The 27,843-nt window shown below is 42.1% G+C and overlaps 1 protein-coding gene across 1 annotated transcript in view; it reads left to right on the forward strand.

The window, feature by feature from the left end:
* Window positions 1-27,843, forward strand: part of LOC124615995 — a 193,057-nt gene that overhangs the window by 94,342 nt on the left and 70,872 nt on the right. Inside the window, exon 3 of the mRNA XM_047144204.1 lies at window positions 4,891-5,348. Within this exon, the coding sequence (XP_047000160.1) occupies window positions 4,891-5,348 (458 nt within the window). The remainder of the gene's footprint in view (window positions 1-4,890; window positions 5,349-27,843) is intronic.

Raw genomic sequence — 27,843 nt, forward strand, 5'->3', positions numbered from 1 at the left:
CTTCCAGTTGTGATCCAGTAACAGGATACTGCAGAGTTTTCTCATTTATTTTGCAATATAAAGTAGAATAAAAATGCTTACAATTTTTAAAATTATAGTTACACATGTTCAGAGCTATACACCATAATTGCCATTATATTGTTTAAATACGAGTATAACGCGAGGCTTCACTTACAACCGTATAGTTCAACAACACGGAGTATAATTACCCTTATGTCATTTAAATACGAACAGAGACATATATACCACAAATAAAGTGTCTGTTTTAACCAGTTAGCCTGTTGGGAACTACACTACGTGATCAAAAGTATCGGGACACCTGGCTGAAAATGACTTACAAGTTCGTGGTGCCCTCCATCGCTAATGCTGGAATTCAGTATGGTCTTGGCCCACCCTTAGCCTTGATGACAGCTTCCACTCTACCAGGCATACGTTCAGTCAGGTGCTGCAAGGTTTTTTGGGGAATGGCAGCCCATTCTTCACGGAGTGCTGCACTGAGGTGAGGTATCGATGTCGGTCGGTGAGGCCTGGCACCAAGTCGGCGTTCCAAAACATCCCAGGATTCACGTCAGGACTCTGTGCAGGACAGTCCATTACAGGAATGTTACTGTCGTGTAACCACTCCGCCACAGGCCGTGCGTTATGAAAAGCTGCTCGATTGTGCTGAAAGATGCAATCGCCATCCTCGAATTGCTCTTCAAAAGTGGGAGGCAAGATGATGCTTAAATATCAATGCAGGCCTGTCTGTGATAGTGCCACGCAAAACAACAAGGGATGCAAGCCCCTTCCATGAAAATCACGACCACACCATAACACTGCCGCCTCCGAATTTTCTGTTGGCACTACACACGCTGGCAGATGACGTTCACCAGGCATTGTCTATACCCACACCCTGACAACGGTTCGCCACATTGTGTACGGTGATTCGCCAGACCACACAACGTTTTTCCACTATTCAATCGACCAATGTTTACGCTCCTTACACCAAGCGAGGCGTCGTTTGGCACTTACCGGTGTGATGTGTGGCTTATGAGCAGTCGCTCGACCATGATATGTGGGTTTTCTCACCTCCCGCCTAAATGTCATAGTACTTGCAGTGAATCCTTATGCAGTTTGAAATTCTGGTGTGATGTTCCGGATAGATGTCTACCTATTACACATTACAAACCTCTTCAACTGTCGGTAGTTTCTGTCAGTCCACAGACGAGGTCGGCCTGTACGTTTTTGTGCTGTACGTGTTCCTTCTCGTTTCCACTTCACTATCGCATCGGAAACAGTGGGCCTAGGGATGTTTAGGAGTGCGGAAATCTCGCGTACAGACTAATGACACAAGTGACACCCAGTCACCTGATCACGTTCGAAGTCCGTAGAGTTCCGTGGAACTCCCCATTCTGTTCTCAAACGGTGTCTAATGACTACTGAGGTCGATGATATGGAGTACCTGGCAGTAGGTGGCAGCACAATCCACCTAACATGAAAAATGTATGTTTTGGGGGGGCGGATACTTTTGATCACATAGTGTACATCCTTCTTTGATTTTATACAGGCTGTAGATTCTATTAGTTATTTAAATAAATAGATAAGAATGTTAAGGCTAATTCAAGAAAAATGTTTTTACTGGTAGATTCAGAGGAAGGCCATTGCAGAAGCAGCTGAAACATCGACTTTACTCATTCACTGACAGTTGTAAAATAATGTAAGGTCTCCGTACACATAGATAACATTTTTGCTAACTGATCACAGACGCACATGGTCGTAGCGTACGCACTTTGTCTACCACTGCATTTCGATGTTAATGATTGAAGAAGAGCCCCTAAAAATACCAGTTTGTGTTTTCCTGTTAGATTCTCTAGCAGTCTGTATTTATCCCTCCCTCCCTCCCTCCGTCCCTTCCTCTCTGTCTCTCTCTCTCTCTCTCTCTCTCTCTCTCTCTCTCTCTGTGTGTGTGTGTGTGTGTATGTGCGCGTCCGTGTTGAAGGGGCCGGGGAGGGGGGGGGGGCGGAGGAGAAGGGGGAGTAAGGGAGGTGGTGCGTTAATCTTTGTACCTACACTAACAAGGAACTCAAGGAGTGCGGAGTTGCAAGTCCAATCTTTAAAAACTCTCATTTGAAAGTGTTGTGTTAACAGGAAAAATATTAGCTACTAATTTCTCACCACGTGCATCATAAAGGCGACAGAAAATGAGTGTCCCGGAGGTGCAGAGATCAGCGTTCTATGGGATGTAAGTATCACACGTAACAAAGTGAACATCGTCGACATTCAAGAAACGCTCAAAACGAACCATTGGGGGCACAATGAGCAGCGAACGAAAAACGGCGCGTCACTGAGATTACAGAGGTTCGCATGATCAAGGTCGAAGGCGAACTGCTTGGGAGCTACAAAACGGGCACGACGTTCAGCTAGGTATCTACTCTTAAGTAATGCGTATAGATTAGTATTGGTTTAACGAGGTGATGTTAACTGATTGAATATTATGGCACGCAACCGAATGCTAAAGCATGTTATTTTGACCAGCCAAAAGCAGTTCCCTTAGGCCCATTTTCCCATTCTTGCTTCCTGTGACGTAAATATTCCGCACTTCTCTTGCAAGATCACGCATACGGGAGAGACTTGTAGAGAGCAGAGCACACCCTACTTCTCGCAGCATAATAAACAACTTTCCAGCCGATTTCGCATCCAGGTTCACTGTCGGCAAATTTGTATACGAATGCATTAAGCCATTGATGTTCGTTCATATTGACAACTGTTCTGTTATCCCTAGTTTCCAGGGTTCCTTTCACACGCATTTCCTCTTCAAATCTCGTCTGGTCGGAGTTGTAAACAAATTACTTACCGAACGATGGGATAAGTTTCTTTTCCTCAACTACAATGTTTCGGGTTGTTCCTGCAGTCTGCTGTGCTTCGCCAAACTAACGTTTTATTTGCAGTTTCATCATCATATATCTTCCAATTCTGTACCACTGTTCGTTGTTAGGCAGCCATCCGCTGCTTCCATAGAAATCATTGTGCTCCATGTTGTGCCATTTGATGTGCATAACGTAGTAGGTCACGATCATGTAAATTGTATCCAGTATTCTTGAAACGCGCTAACGCCAGTTTCTGTAACAAGTGCACCTTGTCTTCCCTTGAATATTCAGAGTTTTTCTTAAGTGGTTAAAGTTTATATCGCTGAAGACTTATTCGAAATCTGCTCATAATTCTTTCTGTACTATGCTGCAGATAATCTTCCATGCGGACCATGTTTAGCACCCGCTCCTTGGACAACTATTGTCCCTTACTACGTTTCACAGGAGACGGGATTTGTGAGTACGTGTCCAACAAAGATGATGAGCTGCATGGTTGGACACCTTTTCCAGTATGACTTTCACTTGTTAAGCACTTATCGTCGTCATCGTATTCCTCATGTAGATTGCCCACACATTCGAGGTATGAGACGCCACAGATTCTAGTCACAGGTCTTGTAGAAACACTAACATTTCATCGGCCACTTTTCCTCGCTCTGCAAAATTACTTGGGTTCCTTTTTGACGAAATGTCAACTATTGTTGTAGTTATAAAGCGATGTTTGCTTTGTTTATAGCTGTCCTTTGTCTAAACACCACTAGCACTGTTGTGAGTTACTGGTCTACTATGCAGTTGCCGGTCGTTGTGGCCGAGCGGTTCTAGGCAATTCAGTCTGGAACCGCGCGACCGCTACGATCGTAGGTTCGAATCCTGCTTCGGGCATGGATGTATGTGATGTCCTTAGGTTAGTTAGGTTTAAGTAGTTCTAAGTTCTAAGGGACTGATGACCTCAGATGTTAAGTCCCGTAGTGCTCAGAGCCATTGGAACCATTTGACTTAAGCAGTTCAACTACGTTTCTTAGCCTCATGCTGTACTCACTATTGGGTAACTCCAGTCCAGCCCCGTGTTGCCTCTAGCAGCCAATATTGTGTTCGCATGGTAAACAATATATGGGGCCTCGAATGCCGTAAACATCATTGGCTTTTTGTGACCTCGCACTCAAGGAGATCGTTGTAAGTTCACAGGAAACAAAAGCACGTATATGGCGCTTTTGTTCAGAGGTACCAGGGAAATTGGGATTATTGTGACTTGGCAAGACAGCCAAGCCACTATGAGAGGAAGCCCAAGGCACGCGTTTAATCTCACGCAGGCTGGCGTGAGGTCTGGAACAGTTACAGGAATAGAGACTAGCAAAAAAGGTACGTAGCTTCTGGAATACTTAACTTTAATCCATAATTGGTGAACAAATGGTCTGACGGTACATGCATCACAAGATAAATAGCAAATGATAATGGCGCCTTGCTAGGTCGTAGCAAATGACGCAGCTGAAGGCTATGCTTACTATCGTCTCGGCAAATGAGAGCGTAATTTGTCAGTGAACGATCGCTAGCAAAGTCGGCTGTACAACTGGGGCGAGTGCTAGGACGTCTCTCTAGACCTGCCGTGTGGCGGCGCTCGGTCTGCAATCACTGACAGTGGCGACACGCGGGTCCGACGTATACTAACGGACCGCGGCCGATTTAAAGGCTACCACCTAGCAAGTGTGGTGTCTGGCGGTGACACCACACGGGTCATGTTAGAGAGAGGCAATATTGAGTGTTTTAGCATCACTCTCCTTCCGCAAAGAAATAGGGGCCGACGTGGGAAAGAGATTGGGATAAGACACTGTTCACAGTATTAACATCACTTTCCTCCTGCTCGTCCTCTGTCTCGCTAGTGATCTGCAAGGAATGACGCAAGGAACACTCAGGCGAATTAGCAGTCCAATGCATAGGTACATAGACAGTGAGACAGTGCAAACCATACGCGAATTGTATTAGTGTTAATGTTGTAAATTTTACTTACACATAAATGACAAATTAAGGGGAAAAGTTGCTGCTTTTACAGAAAACACGGCCACAACCCCAAGGAATGCGGTGCTAAGCGACGGGGCGACTACCGTTCCCTCGAGTGCGCCGCTGAGGGCGTCGACGCCAGACGCGACAGTCTCGTCGGTGGCGTCCAGCGAGGCGGCGCCCACTGAGGCCACCCTGCTGGACGCCACACCCGGCAGCAGCGACCCACCGACCCTCGCGGCCGCACCGACGACCTTCCTCGTCGAATCGACAGCGGCGACGACGACGGCGACGACCGCGACCACGACGACGTCGACCGCGCTGTCAGGCAGCACGTGGCGGCCCCCGCAGCAGCAGCAGCAGCACTCGCACTACCACGTGCACGCCGCGGGCGACGGCCGGCGCTACGGGCCTTACTTCGAGGACGGGGCGGGGCCGCACAACGTGACGGCGCGCGTCGGCCAGACCGTCGTCCTCGACTGCAGGATCGGCCTCCTCCAGGGCAAGACGGTGAGCCTCAGACACTGCCTCAGTTAGCTAATTACTTACAGCAAGGCACTACTAACTACTTGAAGCAAGACACTTCTACTGCCAGGCTGTTAGTTAGGTGGCAGGTTAGTTCAACAAATGAGTGTCATAATCCCTGTAAAAGTACAGTTAAAACCACGTAATGATCAAATACACAGCGTGTAACGGGTAAAAGTGGAGATATTTAATTACTGACTGAGGATGGTGGACAAAACCAGTACTTACTTCATTTCCAGCTAATAATTATGACAATTAGTAGCAGTTTATCTTTAGGTTGGTTAGTACCGCCAAGTAAATGTGGTAAGAGTAAGCCATTCTTTCTTATTTTCCTTTGGGCAGCAAAACGGTTAGTATATACGGACTGATGCAGTCCACTTAGTGGTGCAGTTATGGCCATGCAGGAAACATCTTGCCATAAGCAGTAAAATGGGACACCTTCAACCCGTTGTTTGTTATGTACCCACCATTTTCGGTGATTCAGTACACCACCTTCAGGGATTTTTTGACGCTGTGGCGGCGAATTCCAATCGTATACACTATCGCATCAGTGGTCAACATCGACGAACTGATTTACGTAGACTACTGTAACAACAATGATGTGTTAGCAACCATCAACTACCACCTGTTGGTAATTGGTACTTAGATGGTTGGAAACATAACAGTGCTGTTACAGTACTCTACAGAAACCAGTTAATAGAGGCAGGACACTGATTTGGTCGTGCATATGATTGGAGTTTACCCACTCACTTACGACCTGAAGATGTAGAATCACCCAAACTGGGACCTATATAATAAATAATATCTGAAGGACGGCTGCAGTCGGTCCATTTTATTAAATAAGTTAACGGCCGAAATTCCTCAAACCTCAGTCGGAAGGATGGACATATACAAAAGTCATTTTGTAAAATTATTAACTTGACTATGGAAAGACTGTTCAACGCACACAAATAACAACGAGCAGGCGGATGTTTGTATGTATATGTTGGTACAACATATAAAAAATCTGCACTTATACCCGTTACACAAACTTCGAATAAGTTTCAGTCAACGACGCAACACATGACACTTGTGTAGTGAAAATCTGTGACCTCATGTGTTGCATTACCCCGATTCTCTCTTATGTTTCCCTTGTGCTGGTAACCATTTTTGAAATGTAGCTGTAGAGAGGTAACCTTGTCCTATAAATAATCGTCACCAGCTCTTCAAAGGGTTACATGTGTTTTTGGTACTACAGGCGAATATTTATTGCCTCCGAGAATTACTGCGTTTCAGATCCGCCTATTACACATACAGCACATTTCAGCACTTGTGTGCCATCATCAATAGACACTTTTGTTCAGTTGACTAGAATGTAAATATGATTTAAGTTATACTTATTACAATGAAATTGTGCCTAATAGCAGTTTGTGTCTGTTGTGATTGTTACATTATTTCTTTCCATTGTTGGCTTCAGTAGGACACTCTTTAATTTGCTATATTAATCTCTTATATACAAGTGTAAATAGATTCCTACAGAACAAAGCAATGAAGAAAAATGAAATTAAAGGAATTATTTCTATCACGAGATCCTAACAATAAACTTTATCCTCTATAACCGGTTTCGGTAATCCGTGTAACGTCTTCAGATCTGGAAAGCATTTATATATTTACACATGCATTTATAAACGATTTCCACATTTGAAGATGATAACACCGATTACCGAAACTGATTATCCAGAATAAAGGTTATTATGAAAGATCTTGGCAATGAACTATACCTTGTCTAATTTGTTACCACAGATCGCTCACCTTGCTTCTTAAAACCAGTAAACTAAAGCAGAACATTGAGGTAATACCTACGACATAATCTTTACAACAATGATTACTGAAAGTGTATTTACATTTTACATAAGTAAATAGTAGTGGCCACGGATAATGGCACAAAGATGTTCAAACATGCTTAGGCATTTAAAATACCATTGGTTTGCATAACAGGCAAACATGAAATCTAGTAGTTTTTCTATCCAAATACGGTTACTGATGGGGCTACAAATAATCAAGTGTTATGTAACTTAGACAACCAGTATTTAGATTTCGATTGAAAATGCAGTAAAATTTTAGAATTGGTGAGTTTTCTGCAAGTAACACAACTGATCACGAAAGCTATAAGCAGTTCAAAGAGGTCAGTGAAGACAATGGGGATGACAAGCGCTCTGGACGGTTCCGCACATTAACCGGTTAAACCGCGGGAAACATGAAAGAACTGATCACCGACCCGCAGTCAGAGAGGTCGGTGATTATATTGGCAGATAAGTGGGTTCAGGCCATTGTGAGCTCCCTCTCTGTGGACATTTGCCCAACATGGTTCGTTTCTTCTGCGTTTCCTAACAATACGTGAAAACAGAAAAATATGGCAACTTCCGCAAATAATTTGAAAAAAATATAGTTATGTAACTGAAGGCGACAAGGACTGAAACTTAACAAAGTTTATTTTATGAAATGAGACTGAATTTATTTCCAGGAAACGGCTTTACAAAGAAAGAAATAAAAGAAAAAACAGTTTTGACGTGGACAATTCGGCACAAATGCATGGAGTAAAGCTAGCAGTACATCAGCTAACCCTCGTAGCAGCTATCACAGGTGGGCGTTCGTTTCATTGTCCGAAAGTGGATGGATAGAAAATTAATTTTCATTTAACGTTTCTGTTACGGTAATAAAACTATCCAGTAGTATCTATTGAGTTTCTCATTAGCGCTACTAATTCGCTAGAAATTAATTGAAACAGGATTTATAATTCAATTTGCTGCACCACATCGCGGTATACTGCAAAGCGTAGAGTTTCACGTCGTTTCAGTATCTTAACATTCACCGAAAGTTATAGTTCTATCAGTCTGCGAACACCTATCACCCACGAATGATGAATTAAGATAGGGTTAAACGTGTAGCGTAAAGCTTAAAGTTTCGTCACTGACGCGACCGATACGCAGCACAAAAAATCTCTCTCCTGCTCTGACTGTTGTCGATGTGACCACTGAGACTATGATAGCAGCTCAGACACAAAAGCCACTGTAGCACTAGCACGTCTCGCTTGGAAAGTGTCGCTGACGTCACTTTGCGGTTAGTTACAACGAAAAATACTTATATGACAACCACTCAAATTTGCAAATGAAACATTAAAACTTTGCATGTACTAACGTAGCTCTTTTTCTTCAGGTGCGAGGATCGTTCAGTATGTAATGCAATTCATTTCTTTTTCTAAAAGCGGGATAGTTTTGTTGAAGATTCCAATACACCACATTATTCCGCAGTCTTTTGACTAAGAAACGCTATTTTTCAACGTAATCTTTCAATCGAGCGCTCTTACGCCACCTCACTCTGAGGGCCCGTATGCCCATACGGTACCACCCTACTGGTCGACGTCGGAGCCGACGTCCTGCTGCATCAATAACCATCTTGTCGTCCACGTACTGTGAGGACCCCAATTGGTGGACGAGTGTATCAGTATTCACAACAGAAACGTCCAGCTGAGCATCGAGTTATTTGACTGCGACACGTCGATCACCTCGAATGAGAGTGTCAGCACGTTCCAGCATTACAGGAGCTACAACTGCGAACGGCTAGCCAGCACGCGGGAGATCGGACAGATTTGAATGACCTTGTTGCGATGAGGCCCTGACTAACCTCCGTGCCCTGGACTGGACTATTATCACCCCTTTTGACAGTCGGACAAATTTAAAACGAGCGCTCCTTTGCATGTCTTCAACATCCGTTACTACTACTACTACTACTACTACTACGTGATCAGGCCCAGTGGACCGCACGCATCTAAAAGTTTCCTCCTCCACTGTATTCTGTCCATTGCTGCTAACCACCACCCGTTCACATCTATTGACACTTGATTTAAATCTTCATAGAGTCCATCCCTCCAACGTTTCTTGGGTCTCCCTTGGGGTCTCTTTCCTTTAGGTGTGAAATCCAGGAGATTCCGAGGCCATCTGTGATCCTCCATCCGGGCCACATGGCCGGCCCACTGCATTCGTTCGGCTTTGACAGTTCCTGCTATGTTGGGCTGCTGGTATAGCTCCTCAAGCTCTTGGTTGTACCTGATCCTCCATTCCCCTGTATTTGCATCCAGAACCGGACCGAAGATCTTCCGAAGCACTTTTCTCTCAAAAACAAGGAGCTTATGAAAGTCCTGTTTCCCGAATACTGCATGTCACACGGCCATATAGAACAACAGGCTGGATGAGGGTTTTGTACAGTCGAATCTTGAACAGTGTGGAGAGATATTTAGACCGAAGCAGTTGTGCTAGGCTGTGGTAAGATCGGTTTCCTGCTTGTATTCAGGCATTTATCTCTGCTTCACATGACGAGTTCTCAGTTAAAAGTGCCCTTAGGTATTTGAATTCTTGCACTCTCTCGTAGGAATGGTCCCCAACCTGCAGTGACTGTAGATGATTTTTGCATAAAATGGGTACGAACGTGTGATGGAAAAACTTTTTCCAAAATGTTTGAACAGCAGCGGACGCACATTGCTCAGAAGTCGCTTCACGAAGCCAACAACGATACATAACTACTGAAACGCCTACAAACAGGTGATGAAACGGTTTCAGGAATCCAGAGATGAAACTAATTCCCAGTCGTCTCATTGGAAGCATTCTGGATTGCCAAGACCGTATAAAAGCTTGTCAGGTGCGGGCAAATGTGGAGATAATGTTCAATGGGTTAACTGCATACTGCCACACCATCGAAAGGTCAACACGAAGTAGTACTTAAAAGTTCAGCGCCATCTGTGTGAAGCAGTTCAATAAACTTTCTGGTTTTGTGGCGAAATAGTATATGGCTTTTGAGCTACGATAATGATCCTGCTCACACTTCGTTACTTGATCGTGAATTTTGAGTCAAAAAGAATATATTAAGGGAGCTGCGGGGTCTACATTCGACAGACATATCCAATATAACTCTTTTTTGCTCCCAGAAATAAAGAATACTCTAAAGCGCCGTCGTCTTAAAAAGAAAGGTGACTGAGAGACTTAAAAACTGTACTACCTAGTGATAAGGGATTACTACCATGTGTAAATAAATGATCTTAACTAAACTTGGCGGGGATTCAGGGGGTCAAAATTAATCAACACTGATTTTTTCGTTCTTAAAGTTTACATAGAAAGTCTTAGAGAAAATATTTTCAAGAAAATGATATACTAAAAGCAGACCAGTAATTAACATATTTAACACCTGGGTAATTAACTTTTGTAATAATTCAAATTTTACAAAATACTTCAGCACCATTAATTAATATTAAAATCAAAAACTATTGTTATGTCATAAATTAAAGAGGCTTTCACGACAGATGCTTCAATGTGTAATAAAGCTGACTTCTGGAATACCAATTTTGGAAAATAATCTGTACAGAATGTAGTGTTCGAGTAGTTTCAGTGTACCATTGAAGTATCTTTTCATTCGTTATGACACTAATCGTTTATTTTACTTACTTTTGTTTTATGCTTCAGTTTGTTGGTTTAGACGTTTAAGTTCATGTTTTTTTTTTCGTTTTATTTAATTCACCTTTTCAAATACCTGTATTTTCTTAGCAACTGAGCATTATGATGCAAAATCATTACAATAATTATTATCGTAAAGAAATGCTTATAACTTTCTTTTACTACATGCACATAAAATGAACAAAATTTCCTCCCATAATACGCTCGACGATCAACACAATGTGAAACGAAATTCAACAAGTTTCGCAAACTGTGGTGGGCGAGCCTCTTTGTATCCTTATTTTTATCAGGCATATTTCAGTATTTGGAAAACCTTGGTGACAAGGATTGACTGTTTGCTAGTGGCTGCAGCTTAACTGCATTGTTTCTATAGTGGAGACTGACATCATAATCAGTCAGCAGAACTAGATCTGAAAATCTTACAATGTTCTTTTACCATCGAACGGCATATGCGTCCAGTGGCAATATCTGTACTATCGAGCGTTTCGGGATCGCCATAAGAATTAGATTCTTGTCCTCCGTATGACGCTCAAAACGGTTATTTCACACTGACCATCCCAAGAATTTAATGTTAACGAAAATTTTCTCCCGCACTTGTAAAGAAGTCTTCCATTAACTATCATTTGATAAGATCAGACGTTAACTTACCAGATTTCGATATTGTCACAAGAACATCTGGGACTTCAAAAAGAGATTCTCCAATTCTCGGTGCAAACTGTTCATTAGTTTATCTTAAAACAATTAAAAAAGGAGGAGTCAGTGTGAAAAACTGTTTTGAGGTTTGTATCCGATGACTAGAAACTCGTTAGTCTGGTGATCCCTTAGGATTTGAAGGGAAATGGAAAGCCTTCGAGTCTATATGGCTTTCGATATTGGAAGAGCTTTGTGAGGAGATTTTCAGATCTTGTCCTGCTGAATGATAATGGTACTAATCTCAACTCGAGAAACAATGTAATAAAGCTGCATTGCCTAGTACAAAACCAATTCTCCTCGCCAAGGAAATTGGAAATTGGTGGTAATTTCCTGTGGGACCAAACTGCTGAGGTCATCCGTCCCTAGGCTCACACAGTACTTAATCTAACTAAAACTAACTTACGCTAAGGACAGCACACATACCCATGCCCGAGGGAGAACAGGAATCTCTGACGGCGGGTGGGGAGGGAGGGGGGGGGGGGGGGGGAGATCCACGCGACCCGTGGCAAGGCGCCCTAGAGTGCGCGGCCCTTCGCCAAGGGTTTCCAAAACACTGAAATATTACCTGTAGTGGACAGGATACTTGGAGGATCGCCGCTATAATTTGCGAAACATCCTAAATATATTTTCCATTGTGCTGTCTGTCATGTGTATTATTGGAAGTAATTTCGTCCATTTTATGTCAATGATGAAAAAAGAAAATACATCTTAAGTATTTTATTACAGATTGCAATTATTGTTACGATTTTGTATCAAAATAATGAGTTAAATATTATTTTGAGTTAACAAATATGTGAAATGGTGAACTACAAAAGTAAAAGAAAAACATCAATTGAAAACGTAACATTACACTTTAAACCATAAAACAGAAGTCAGTAAAACAAATAATTAGACAGAAATGGAAACTTTATTTTAAGGGAATACGTTAAAATACTCTGACATCACGTAGTGTACAGCTTATTTTCCAAAAATGGTATTTCAGAAATTAGCTTTAATACGCATGAATGGATGTGAACGCATCTGTAGTTTATATTGCAACAAAAGGCTTCACTTTTAAAGTTAATTAATAGTGGGATTTTATTTTGCAGTATGACAAAAGCTGTCTACAAAATTTGGGAACGCCAATTACATTTAAACTTTTACATCAGACACATCTTTTATGTATCATGGTTTCCAAGATATTCCTTCTGAATCTAATATGCCAAATTACCTCTTGGGGTTTGTTATATCCCTCAAAAGTGAAATTTGGCAAAAATGAAGAAAGTACATGTTGTCTGTGTCTTGAAACTGTAAGTGACTAGGTATAACTGTATGTAATGGAAAAATTCAACACTAACGACAGCAAAAGTAAACTGCACTGTCTGCAACCCAAACCCAAACGCCGAGTTCCGCCACAATAAACAGATTTCAGTTCACTCCCTCTCTCTCTATAGGCAATCGAAATTAACTGGACAAAGCACATTGGCCACCTCTGAGCGTATTTACTTTTTGTTTTGGGTATAGATACTATTACATCTAGAAGTTTTTTTATGTTTCATTATAAAACCAGTCACACTACGTTGCATACCAAAATTCACTGAAGACTCGAAACTAAATAACGTTGTTACAGTCACTGTTGATACAGCTGCAATCGTTCTTTCATTGTCGTTCTGTCCATATCGACAGGACTGATGTCAATCTGTTAACGTCATCATTACCTAGCTGAAATTATCACACAGAAATAAGACACTTTTCATTTAGTACAATTCAACTATACTCGAAAAACTTACATATGGAGCTCTGGGAAAGTTGGAACAGTCAAATAGAAACAATACTATCACACCATGAATAATATCACTATTTTCCACAGTTTACCCTGATTCACATTTTAACAGTAAAATTAGAACACCATACAAATTTTGTCTCGTAGGACTATCACGCTGGAAAAATAAACACTGTTACAGTCACTGTAAGTCGCTACCTTCAGTATCCGTTATTACGTTATTCCGACCATCCATAACACCCCGACCTTGTCGCTTTCCTCTCCACTGCCGATTCCTGCTTCTTCATTCGACAGTTCAGATCCAACATCGATCAGTCGATATTTTCACCCCGGTCGAGCCTGTACATTGCCAGGTGCTGCACCCTACTCAAAGGAAATGGAAACGATCCAGTTGCGTTTCCCAGATATGTGAAACCGTTTCATATTGTCTAGGGGAAATGTCTTTGACTGTTGATCAAAACGTGCTAGGTCCGGGATGTGAACCCCCCACCATTGTTTAAGTTTTGAACAAAATCATCAGAAATGGGGTCAGCAGATTTCCGGCTTAAGGAGTCAACCTCTATGGTTCAAATGGCTCTGAGCACTATGGAACTTAACATCTGTGGTCATCAGTCCCCTAGAACTTAGAACTACTTAAACCTAACTAACCTAAGGTCATCACACACATCCATGCCCGAGGCAGGATTCGAACCTGCGACCGTACGACCTCTATGCCCCAACGGCTTTTCCAAAGGCTGCGCAGGAGCGGACTGAGATTCAGGGCACTCTCTTCCGCTTAGGGTTGGAAACTACCACTGAAAGGTTCAAAATGGTTCTGAGCACTATGCGACTTAACTTCTGAGGTCATCAGTCGCCTAGAACTAATTAAACCTAACTAACCTAAGGACATCACACACATCCATGCCCGAGGCAGGATTCGAACCTGCGACCGTAGCGGTTGCTCGGCTCCAGACTGTAGCGCCCAGAACCGCACGGCCACTCCGGCCGGCTACCACTGAAAGGTTGTAGAATCAGCAGTGATTACGGAATGAGGATGCAGAAGACAATGCAGACCACTACATTAAAGACGCATAAAGTGTATCCACAGGAGATGTGGATTACTCAAGGTAATAATGAACTATTAAGCAAATCTTCACTGTTTATGTTAAGGAATGACTAGGCCTGGAATATCAGTATGATCTGACGACGTCGACTAGAAAATATAATACTATGCAAAGTAGCAACTGAATAAATAAATTCTTACTGCTGCTTCTCCACTGTCATGTCTTTTTCACAAGCGCAGTAGAGGACTCCTATAAAAAATATATATTTAATAGTAATACAAGTGTGAGAAAGTGCATTATGAAGTAATCTGCAGAATAGCATTACTTGAAAGTGAAGCATGTACGATACACGATACAGACAGGAAGGGAACGGAAGCATCCGATATGGGGTGGCGCCGGTGAATGCTCAAGATTAGATAGAACGAAGAAATGAAGATCAGGGTTTAAAGGCTCTCCGGCAAAGTCGTAATTACAGATCTATCACAACTTCAAATTAAGGAAAGACGAGAACTGAAATAGGCCGCGTATTTTACAGCTCGGTATTTGCATTAAGCAATTTCGTCAAATCTATCGAACGTTTAACAGAAACACCGTCATCCAGAACTCGAGTCCAGTCTATTATAGCTGAGCCATTTATCTTGTTGCAAATTAGAGCTTTCAAATCGAAACTGAAGAGTTTCCTCATGGGTCACTCCTTCTATTAAGTCGAGGAATTCCTTGAAAAATCAAGCTCATTCTTATGTTATATTGTCGATTGCGTGTACTTAAACTTATGGATTGACATTTTTGGGCTCATAAACATTTAATTTTTGTCTGTTATTTATTTTATGTTGTAATTTCATGTACTGACACGTTCCTTGAACTTGGAGATTTGCTCCTCAATTTGGTCCTACTGAAGTTGACGCGAAAATAAAAAAATAAATAAATAAATATGGGGTGTGTAATGTATCTTCGCGGTGCAAGAGTGGGCAAGATCTTTCCTGTTAGAGTTTGGCGGTGGAGCGGGCGAAGAAAGCTGCGAATCAGTTGGTAGAACGCTTTATTGACGGACGCGAACAGACATGGTTCAGCAAACCTGAAAGAGGGAGACTGCACACGAGACTGTGTGATCCTCGGATCCCAGCACGCCGTTACGGACGGCCCAGAAGTGGCGACGCTAACGGGCTGGTCCTGATAGCTTTAATCGAGTTTCTATGTGCTCCCAGTTTCGGAAAACACCTTTATCGAGGTCACGTTTTAACGTCAGAAGTGGCGTCGATGGACTGGCGTGACGTAATCGGTGGGTCAGTCGGTCACGCGGCTGGGTTCCGCTTGACGTGATTCTTGTTGAAGGGGTGTCTCTGCTGAGGCTGCTGAGCTGGCAGGGTATTGGCCGATAGACTGCGTCCCCGTTTCGTGCTGGGCTACTGTCCCGACTACCGATGTCAGGGCTATTATAGGCTTTTTGCTTACCTAATGAGTTCGTACCTAATGTCCCAGAAACTATGCTAAGTGGAACAGGAGTCAAAATAAGCAAAAATGTGTCTCGGCTTATCCATAGATGGCAATTTATGAGAAAATTACGGTCAAAGCTTCCGCCGTAATTTACATGCATTTTGGGCACGATAAGTTCAACTGTAGCTGTGGTACAGTGGCTAACGTCGTGTCTTCACAATTATGCGCCCTGTGCTCCAAACCTGATGTTTCAAAATTTTTCTTCATTGATCTACCAATGTCCGTAGAAGATTACTCAGCGAACGCTTTTCATTAAATTAGAGGAAGCAAAGGCATTACATTAATTGTAATGTTACAAGTGGGTTTTGCGAGAAGTGTCTTATATTTAGTGGAATCCTGTTATATATGTTTTCTGGTGCTTTCAGGGCTTACAAACTTTTTGAATTCACATATTCTTATATTTCCCTCATATCAATTCTTGTGTTCATTCTTATATTATATTCTTATGTTTATTCTTTAGCACTATTTCGTGCATTCCCTTGGATGGTACCGAGCTTAGAAACATTCGAAACGTAGAGGATTCGAACACTACCAGGATCGCACGAAAGCAAGTTTGCCACAGTGTTATTTCTTCCTAGCCGGCCGCTGTGCCCGAGCGATTCGAGGCGCTTCAGTCCGGAACCGCGCTGCTGCTGCGGTCGTAGGTTCGAATCCTGCCTCGGGCATGGATGTGTGTGATGTCCTTAGGTTAGTTAGCTTTAAGTGGTTCTATGTCTAGGGAACTGATGACCTCAGATGTTAAGTCCCATGGTGCTTGAGCCATTTGAGCCATTTCTTCCTATGAATATTAGTTGTGACCGAAAAGTCGTTAACATTGTTGAAGATTTCACGCGTTGACAGTAATTTCGTTGAAGACCACGGAAAACGGATCATTTTTCCGAAAACTGGCGCTTGCATTTGATTACGAATCAGGATACACTACAGGAATTTCACTGACAACAATTTCAAATAATTTGGTCATTCATTTATTGTTTTCTATAAATCAGTCACCAGGCAGACATTTAGTAGACGAATAAGAACATCGTTGTTTCAAAGTGCATTAGTTTAGTAACCTCCTCGACATGAGAGTAGATAAATGTTAGAGGAATCGGATTTCGAACATGGGGGCCAGAAGTCTGAGCTCGCGACGCTAGCCACAGTTCCGCCGCTTCCGTTAGGCTTATAATGCGCAGGAAGGCACATAAAGTATCTCGAAAACTTTGACCAATATTTCCTCGATTACGGCCATCTACGGATAAACCGAGGCACATGTTAGATGGTTTCGATCCCTCTTTCACTGCATTCTGGGACATCTGTTGAGAAGACTTGTTGTATTCTCCTCGCAAGTAGGATACAGAAAAAAAGTAGTTTTGTGATAGAACGGATTAAAGGAACGTAGGCAGACATGATACATCGCTAGGAATATAGAAATAGTTAAATAAGTAATGGAGAAAGTGGGTGGAGTTTAGAAATCGTATAGGGAGACCAAGGCTTGACCTGAGAGAGGAGGTTCAAGCAGACGTTTGCTGCATCAGTTATGCCAGATGAAGCGAACAACACAGTATAAATTGACGAGTGGAGCTGCATCGAAGCAGACCTCTTAGTGAAAAAAAAAAAACAGCAACAACATGCGGAAGAATTTTGGTACAAACTGTGTAATGTGCTCCATAACGCCCACTGCGAGCTGACTGTATAAAATACTGATAAATCGGTTAATATCCACTGTAAGAGCACCATTCTTTCGTTTTTCTGTAACGTATCCTTCTAAATAACAATTTGTGGAACAGACGAGTTATGGACGAATCATTGTTCATGTTTACTATTGATGTTCGTATATTCGCATCACTACCAGTTACGCAAGAGAACGTCACCTATAGCATTGTAGCTGTGCGTATGCTACCAACATGTGTGGTGTCGAATATTATTATGAACATATTTCGTTGCTTCCTCCAATCTCTGCACATATATTTTACCATACGATGTCTTTTCAAACTTCGTACGCTCTAGCAATCCATACAAAATAACCTAAGTAGTACGGAGTACGGTAGCTGTATCGAAGTCCGCAGAAAGTCTCAAGCTGTTTAAATGATCTCATGTATCTTCGGTACTAGTGTCCCTACAGAAGCGACGAACAGTGAAGGAAACCATGACAAGAGCTCCGGCAACGTCGGTGAAACATTTGGATGACAATTACTAAAAATTTCATATTACCTATAACAGTCTTAGGACGCATATGTCGTATTTCACGTGGCCACTTTACTATGTGTTATGGGAGGTCAGTTTTACGAGGTGTTCAGAAAGCCGGCCGAAGTGGCCGTGCGGTTAAAGGCGCTGCAGTCTGGAACCGCAAGACCGCTACGGTCGCAGGTTCGAATCCTGCCTCGGGCATGGATGTTTGTGATGTCCTTAGGTTAGTTAGGTTTAACTAGTTCTAAGTTCTAGGGGACTAATGACCTCAGCAGTTGAGTCCCATAGTGCTCAGAGCCATTTGAACCATTTTTTTTTGTTCAGAAATATTTAAGAAAATTATGTATATGACCATTTGAGGCTGAAATTCTAAATTTAAAAAGAAACATGCACTGTTACTAATGAGTTTTGAATTATAAAACATTTACTGCACATTACCCTTTTAGTTTTGTTTCTGTGTAAACCATCTGTCGTCTATAACCCTAAAACCTGTACTGGAAACATCTCTCCTGGCATAAACTCTCATCACTGAATTGATATTTGAATGTCGTTCGCCATCGCAACTGTGCAAACGATTGTCAACTACAATGAATGATCAGGAAATATTTCCAATCTGAAGGTCGTTTGGAAAAAAAAATTCAAATATGCAGAGTATGTACACACAGTGTGCTTGAGAGGCGGCATTGGATATTAAAAGGATAACGGAATATTATAAACATTAAATAATAAATTACAACTTACAAGCCCGCAGCCGGATCGGTTCAGAAGCCCGCTGGTGGCACAAAAGACCCCAGACGTACACCTCGGATCCCAGTTCCCGGCGACAACAAGGCAAGCGAGAGTAATTTCACCGCTACAGCGTGTACTGCAAACACTCTCTTACACAGTGAAATGGTAAAACAAAACTAAAGTCTTTGGTTCAGCTCTGAAAACCACCTTTATGCTGATGTAAACAGAGGAGTATCCCAGAATCAAAGGTTATTTACACTTTAAATGTAAAACAAGTATTACCACAATCTTGACAAAAGCAAAGGCCTCTTTCAAAACTAATATCCACAACTCATAAAGTACACTGACTCTTCTTATATGAATGGCTTAGTGATTACATCAGAGGTTTTCGGATACTTCAATGAACTTTGTGGGATTCCTTCATGTATAATTTAACAGATGCGAGCTACGTTCGACTACCATATAATACAATCTGCTTATTCCGCTAAAGAGTAGTTGTGCTATCTAAGGAGAAAGATATACTACTAGCTACAAGAAGCAAGTCACTGCCACTGACTGAAGTGGATCCTTTTTCTTTAATTCAACACAGGGGCAAGACGAAATTTAAACTTAAAGTTGAGCACAGGCAACAAGACCTTAAAATATAAAACAAAACGAAACAAGAGTTTGAACTTTTACTTAAAAACAGGGGCCCATAATTAAAATAAAGTAGATACTCTACATAGACAGGAAAATTTCCATACGGAAGAGAGCTGAGCAAATACCAGCAGGCTCCTCAAATAATCACCAGTTACATGCAAAATGCAGGAAGACAGTAGAAATGAAGTTGAAAACCAAGCGGAAGACAAGCGACAAGCTGCTTCAAGCACACTGCAAACAACCAAGACAAGTTTCTGGCGAACATTACGAATGATGTTTACACATAAAGAGGAGGAGGCAGGACGTGGTTCTGTCCTCGACCGGAAAACCAGAAAACTCGGTGTTGACTCGGTGTTTAGCACAATCCCATAATGAAGGCATCACGGAGCACGATCCATAAGCTTCGCCGAATAGCGCTGACTTCTGCAGGAGAAACCCCGAAACCGTACGATCTAACACAGCCAGGACAGGGGTAGCTTCGCCAAGCACGTCACGTCTACAACAGCACGTCTTGAAGTGTAAACGGCGGCTTATGAGGCTTGCAGCAGAAAATCCGTGCGCCAGCAATAGTACCAGTTGCTCTCCAAGAACCACGTACACTTCGCCGGACACCACTAACAACCTTCGCCAGCTTGCCAGCTCCAATCGCCTCCAGCTCGCTTGCTCCGCTCCTCCTTCCTCCACAGCGAGAGACCAAAGACCCTCGAACTGGCTAAGAAAAGGCTCAGATCCCCACGTACTAATTTCGACCTCAGCACAGCTCAGTTAAGTTACTGTGCAGTGAATAGGGGGAGATTTTTGGGCAGGGTACTAAACATATTCTAAATTTTTGACAGTTAATTGGAAAATCTGTGTAACATCGAGAACGAAAAAAGAGGTGAAGAAGCCTTAGTTGCCTCGATATAATGAACAGAAGATGAAAATATAAGAACCGTAAGAAGGATGTAGGGAAGAAACAGAAGTTGTGTTTACAAACACAAGTTAACAAGAGTGTAAATAGGTTCCTCCGGAACGGAAATGGGAAACATGTAAATATTATAGCATTACCTCAGGTAAAAAATAGTAGAAATAAACTGCAGAGACTTAACAGTGGAGAAGAGTTATCTGTGTTATCAGAATTACAAATATTATTATCTGTGGGTGTTTTTTTTTTTTTTTTTTTTTTTTTTTAGATGAAGAAGGAGTGTTTCTTGTTTCAGTGCCTTGTCGATTCTGCGGTCCTCACTGACGGATGTTAAATTTTCTCGGTTTGTAACTGATAGAAATATTTGTGGTACGAAACGAATGTAATTTTGTTGATTACATATGAGATTAATATTTGTAGTGTAAATTTTTGGGAGTTGCTGGTACCTATCCTGTATATGATTCAGTACGTAATAATTAAATGTTTCCCTGGCCATTTCTGTGTAGGCTCATCGCTGTTTTGCCATTAATGACAGAAATTATATAAGTTCTTCCAACAGTCATATAATACTAAAAGTATAAAAAGAATAATTTTAATAATCTGAAAATGGCGTCCTGCTATATTTTTCAATTCATATTAGGCCAGAGGTACAGTTTTTATTAACAACGTGTGTGTGTGTGTGTGTGTGTGTGTGTGTGTGTGTGTGTGTGTGAAATGTTATGGGACTTAACTGCTAAGGTCATCAGTCCCTAAGCTTGCACACTACTTAACCTAAATTACCCTAAGGACAAACACAGACACCCATGCCCGAGGAAGGACTCGAACCTCCGCCGAGACCAACCGCACAGTTCATTACTGCAGCGCCTTAGTCCGCTCGGCTAATCCCGCGCGGCTTACTAATAACAATATCAATAAATGTTATGCTGCCATTGCACATAGGCAGCTATTCCGGAACGTTCAGCCCCTCTGAAAAAATAATTAATAATTGCTTAAATGTATTATCGCGTAATAGTTAAAAAGGGAAAAAAATGGTTCAAATGGCTCTGAGCACTATGGGACTTAACTGCTGCGGTCATCAGTCACCTAGAACTTAGAACTACATAAACCTAACTAACCTAAGGACATCACACACGCCCATGCCCGAGGCAGGATTCGAACCTGCGACCGTAGTGGTCGCGAGTTAAAAAGGATTTTAACCTATCGTGAGTAGGACGGTTGTCTTCACGTTGGTATATGTATGCTATTGTTGGTGATAGCACCCTGAGAAAAATTAGCAGTGGCTTTTAACATACATAAAGGAGAAAAGATTCATTATTTCAATTTTTCAAAACTATTTTATACAATAATAATAAAGGCACGGTTATCTTTGCATGAATTATTCAATCAATCATTTATTATCATTTAAAATTACGCGATAACATAATAAGGAACGGTAATATGAAAACTCAGCCTGCTGTACAGGAGAATGAAGCACAACTTTGCAGAATTAAGTTGTGCACATGTTAACCCACGAGATTCAAATAAAATCTGTTTACCAGTTAGATGTCTGTAACTACCACTACTTGTATTAATCGTGGAGAAGAAATTATTATGGAGGATTCACATTACTTTTGAAAACACATCTAATGTCTTGTCGTAAAATGGAAACTTTCACTACCACAATGGTCAACAGCTCCGCAAATACGCGAATATTTGCCCGAGGAATATTTGCCTAAAACAAACCGGTATGCTATAGTATACAGCGAACGTTCCACAGATCGAAAGTGCCAGACGGTGTGCCCCAGTTAGGTGCAGTAGGACCTCTCATGATTTCCGTATACATAAACGATTCATCAGACAGGATCACCCGATTATACCACTGATCGCTGACGATGCATTTGTATATTAGAAAGCATCGTCGCTGGATGATCGTAGGAATTGCAGAAAGCTTCCGACAAATTTTTTGATAACTGTAATTTATGACAGCCCTCTTTCAATGTCGATAAACGGAAGTTGACGCCTGTAACGAACAGGAAGAACCTAATGGCATCTGATGACAGGTCGGGTGGTATACGACTCCAGCACATCATATCTTATAAGTAGTTGGGACAATTCTTAGATGCGACATGCATGGAGACGTAAAATCAGTATTTTGGAAAGCTGTTAGAAGAATTACTGGTTCTAGGAAAATACAGTAAACATGTGTGGGAAGAATTAGCACGGAAGGACGTGTGGTACTGAGGTTCTGAAGAATGATGAGACGCGTTTGGAGATCGATAAGGATGTGGGTACTACGATAAGGAATACCACAGTACACAGGTGTGTTGAAAAGGAGTATATATGCAAAAAGGGCAGTCATAGATGTTGCAGAACGATAGTTGGTACAAGAAGGTAACTGCAAAGAAATCTCTTTTCACTGAAGAAATACTTCATTTGATCGGCAAATAAGGAAAGCACAAAAGCGTTCAGTGTAGGACAAAAACATAGCAATATAAATCCATTAGGAATGAAATAAGTTGAAAGTGAAAGGCAGCCAAGGTGAGGTGTGCGCGAAAAATGATGCGAAGAAATAAAAGAAGACACGATTACCTGGAGGACTGACTCTATATATATAGAAAATTTAAAACAATCACCGGAGAAATTAAAAGAGCGGGTGGTAACATTAAGACTCAGTGGGAATTCGACTGTTAAACACCTTTATCAGAGGGAGGAAATGTCTGAAGACGTGACAAAAAAAGAAAAAGAAAAAAATAGAGTCTTAATTTGAAAGGTCTCTTGAAGGCTTCAGACTTTATGAGGCAGAAGAGATAGATAACAAACCATCGAATTTCTAAAATCCAAACGAGTATATATATCCGGAAAGAAATATCATCCATAGAACTCCGAAAATGCGAGAACTATCGTGAAATCAACTTAACCACTCATGAATACAAGCTACTGACAAGAATAATATACAGAAGAATAAAAAAGAAAATTGAGGATCTGTTAGATAACTGTTAGTCTATCTTTAGGAACGGTAAATACAACAGAGATACAGTTCTAAATTTGCGCTTTAGTGGAAGCAAGTAGCTATCAATTACTCGACCTAGAAAATGAGTTGGATTATGAAAGATTGTGGTAAATGTTCGGAATTCTGAGAAAAATAGGAGTAAGCTATAGGAAAAGTCTGGTAATATACATTATTTACAAGAAACAAGAGGGAGAAATAAGGTGGAAAGACAAAGAACGAAGTTCTCGAATTAGGTAGGGTGTAAGACAAGATGTAGTCTTCCGTCCCTGCTGTTCAAATTATCCATCGAGGAAGCAATAACGGAAATAAAAGAAGGGTTCAAGAATGGGATTAAAATTCAAGAGAAAAGGATATCAGTGACCTGATTCGCTGATGACGTTGCTGTCTGAAGTGAATGCGAAGAAGAACAAGAGGATCTTTTGATTGGAATGAACAGTCTAATGGGTAATGAATATGGACTGATAGTCTACTGAAGAAAGACGAAAGTAATGAGATGTCATCGATTAGAAAACAAACGTCGTGCGGTAGCGCTAGTATGTCAGCATAAATTTCGTCTGATGTAAAATATTGTGTTGCTTCCGTTAATGTCTGAAAAACACTAAAGGGCACTATAACCAAATTATTACTACACACTGAACGCGAACCAAGTTGGTTGGCAGGACACAACGTATTATCTTGGATGGAGAGTTGTAAACAGTTGCAGACGTTTCTTCAAGTGTGCTCCATGAAAATGTTTTGGGTCCCTTACAGCTGATGTTGTATATTAATGACGTTGTAGACATTATTAATAAGAACCTCAGACTTCCCACATATGTTTCAGTCATGTATACCGGAGTGCAGCCTGGAATAATGCTGAAAAATATTTAGTCAGATCTTGATAAGGTGTCAAAGCGCTGTAAAAGTTGACACCTAGCTTTGAAAGCTCACAAATGTAAAATTTAGTTCACAAATCCAAAAAATGTAGCATCTGATAACTACAATATCAATAAGTCACTGTGGGAATCGATAACGCGTAAAAATACTCGGGTGTAACAGTTTTGATTGTTCGTAGAATGCTGGAAAAATACAGTCTATAAGAGTGACTGCATGTAGATCATTCGTGCGACCTGTTCCCAGAATGCTGCGTGGCACCAGTGCGAAAGAAAATTTAGAGGGGAAACTGAACGTAGCCTATACAGGGTGTTACAAAAAGGTACGGCCAAACTTTTAGGAAACATTCCTCACACACAAAGAAAGAAAATATGTTATGTGGACATGTGTCCGGAAACGCTTACTTTCCATGTAAGAGCTCATTTTATTATTTCTCTTCAAATCACATTAATCATGGAATGGAAACACACAGCAACAGAACGTACCAGCGTGACTTCAAACACTTTGTTACAGGAAATGTTCAAAATGCCCTCCGTTAACGAGGATACATGCATCCACCCTCCGTCGCATGGAATCCCTGGTGCGCTGATGCAGCCCTGGAGAATGGCGTATTGTATCACAGCCGTCCACAATACGAGCACGAAGAGTCTCTACATTTGGTACCGGGGTTGCGTACACAAGAGCTTTCAAATGCCCCCATAAATGAAAGCCAAGAGGGTTGAGGTCAGGAGAGCGTGGAGGCCATGGAATTGGTCCGCCTCTACCAATCGGTCACCGAATCTGTTGTTGAGAAGCGTACGAACACTTCGACTAAAATGTGCAGGAGCTTCATCGTGCATGAACCACATGTTGTGTCGTACTTGTAAAGGCACATGTTCTAGCAGCACAGGTAGAGTATCCCGTATGAAATCATGATAACCTGCTCCATTGAGCGTAGGTGGAAGAACATGGGGCCCAATCAAGACATCACCAACAATGCCTGCCCAAACGTTCACAGAAAATCTGTGTTGATGACGTGATTGCACAACTGCGTGCGGATTCTCGTCAGCCCACACATGTTGTTTGTGAAAATTTACAATTTGATCACGTTGGAATGAAGCCTCATCCGTAAAGAGAACATTTGTACTGAAATGAGGATTGACACATTGTTGGATGAACAATTCGCAGAAGTGTACCCGTGGAGGCCAATCAGCTGCTGAGAGTGCCTGCACACGCTGTACATGGTACAGAAACAACTGGTTCCCCCGTAGCACTCTCCATACAGTGACGTGGTCAACGTTACCTTGTACAGCAGCAACTTCTCTGACGCTGACATTAGGGTTATCGTCAACTGCACGAAGAATTGCACCGTCCATTGCAGGTGTCCTCGTCGTTCTAGGTTTTCCCCAGTCGCGAGTCATAGGCTGGAATCTTCCTTGCTCCCTAAGACGCCGATCAATTGCTTCGAACGTCTTCCTGTAGGGACACCTTCGTTCTGGAAATTTGGGAAATCTGTCTCGATAGAAACGTACCGCGTCACGGCTATAGCCCCGTGCTAATCCATACATCAAATGGGCATCTGCCAACGCCGCATTTGTAAACATTGCACTGACTGCAAAACCACGTTCGTGATGAAAGCTAACCTGTTGATGGTAGGTACAGATGTGCTTGATGCCAGTACTGTAGAGCAATGAGTCGCATGTCAACACAAGCACCGAAGTCAACATTACCTTCCTTCAATTGGGCCAACTGGCGGTGAAACGAGGAAGTACTGTACATACTGGCGAAACTAAAATAAGCTCTTACATGGAAATTAAGCGTTTCCGGACACATGTCCACATAACATCTTTTCTTTATTTTTGTGTGAGGAACGTTTCCTGAAAGTTTGGCCGTACCTTTTGTAGCACCCTGTATAAAGAGGGAGAGTACGAATTAGTAGAGATTTGTTTGAGTGATGGCAGAGCGTTATGGTCATGTGGAAATACGAGGGTTTTTCGGAAAGTAAGGAATGATTGGACGTGAAATGGAAAACACTGTGAAGACCTGATGAAGCTTCGCACAGATGTGTTGGGCACTATGTCTAGTACGCCTGTCGATCGCATCATGTCGCTCCTTTCAGTTCTGAGCTCACAGTGAGAACGTAAAGATGGCAAGAAATTAGCGTCTCCCGCCAAGTATGAGGGCCTGGCGAAAGATTTCGCTTGAAGCTAAGCAGTCCACATAACATAAATGTAATGCGGTTCGTTCTACACGACAATTCTCGGCCGCACTCTGCAGGACAATGAAGACGCTCCTGCAGCGTTTCCGATGGAATGTGTTTGATCACCCACAATACAGCCTGTAATTGGCTACCCCTGAGGTTCATCTCTGCCCAAATGAATCGCTGGCTATGAAGGCAATATTTTGACACAGACAACGAGCTGCAGTCCAGAGTAGAAAATTGTCGAATATCACTGGCGGCTTTCTTCCATAACGAGGGATTTGAAAAGTTGGTACAACGCTACAACAGATGTCGAAGTCTGAGCAGCGACTGTCAAGAGAAGTAGCTGGAAGTTGTTGCTAACCGTTTCAAATAAAAAAGTTTTAATTTTTACTGTGGCTTCCATTTAGCGATCTATCGTTCCTTACTTTCCGAGTAGCCCTCGTAACTGACATGGCAAACTGTTGCAGATTGGCTCAGGCTACTCTGTAAAAGGCTATTTAATAAGTTTCAGGAAACAACTTTAAAGTGCTGAATCTAGGAAACTACTACAACCCCCAAGTATAGGTCCCTCATTGATTGCGTATACAACATCTACATCTACATACCTACAGCGCAAGCCACTGTATGGCGTATGGCGGATGGTGCCCTGTACCACTACTAGCCGTTTCCCTTCCTGTTACATCCGCAGACAGAGACAGGGATAAGCGATTGCCTTTACGCCTCCATATGAGGCCTAATTTCACGTTGTCTCGTGGACCTTACGCGAAATGTATGTTAGCGGAGTAGGTCGTTCTGCAGTCAGCATCCAATTCCGGTTCTCTAAATTTTCGCAATAGTGTTCCACGAAAAGAATGTTGCCTTCCGTCCAGGGATTCCCGAAGCATCTCCGTAACAACTGCGTGCTGTTGGAATGTACCGGTAACAAACCTAGCACCCCGCCTCTGACTTGCTGCGACGGCTTACTTTAACCCGATGTGCCGCGGAACCCAAACACTCGAGCAGATCTCAAGTACAGATCGCACTAGCGTCCTATACGCAGTCTCCGTTACATCTGAACCACACTTTCCTAATATTCTCCTAACAGGCCGAAGTCGATTACTCGCCTTCCCTACGACAGTCCTCGCAAGATCGTTCCGTTTCACATCGCTCTGCTACTTAAGGCCCGAATATTTAAATGACGTGACTGTCTTACAGTTCTCTACATTTTGAGCCAGCTGCCATCCATCACATTTATATATCTTGTATCATCCTGCAGTCGCTCATCCACGGCATATTCCAGTACACTACAGCGTCATCCGCAAACAACCGCAGATTGCTGGTTACCTTGTCTGCCAGATCACATACGTATACAGATAGTAACAGCCGTCCTATCACACTTCCCTGGGCACGCCTCACGAATAGATTAGACTAATTAAAGCGCGAAAGTGCCGTTTAAACAATCTTTGTTCCTGCACTCCATACGAAAATGGAACTGGAGAAACGCCTAATAACTAGCACACTGTGAAGTACAGTTTGCAGAGCACTTG

The sequence above is a fragment of the Schistocerca americana genome, chromosome 5 (assembly GCF_021461395.2).
Source record: "Schistocerca americana isolate TAMUIC-IGC-003095 chromosome 5, iqSchAmer2.1, whole genome shotgun sequence".
NCBI classification, from domain to species: Eukaryota; Metazoa; Arthropoda; class Insecta; order Orthoptera; family Acrididae; genus Schistocerca; species Schistocerca americana.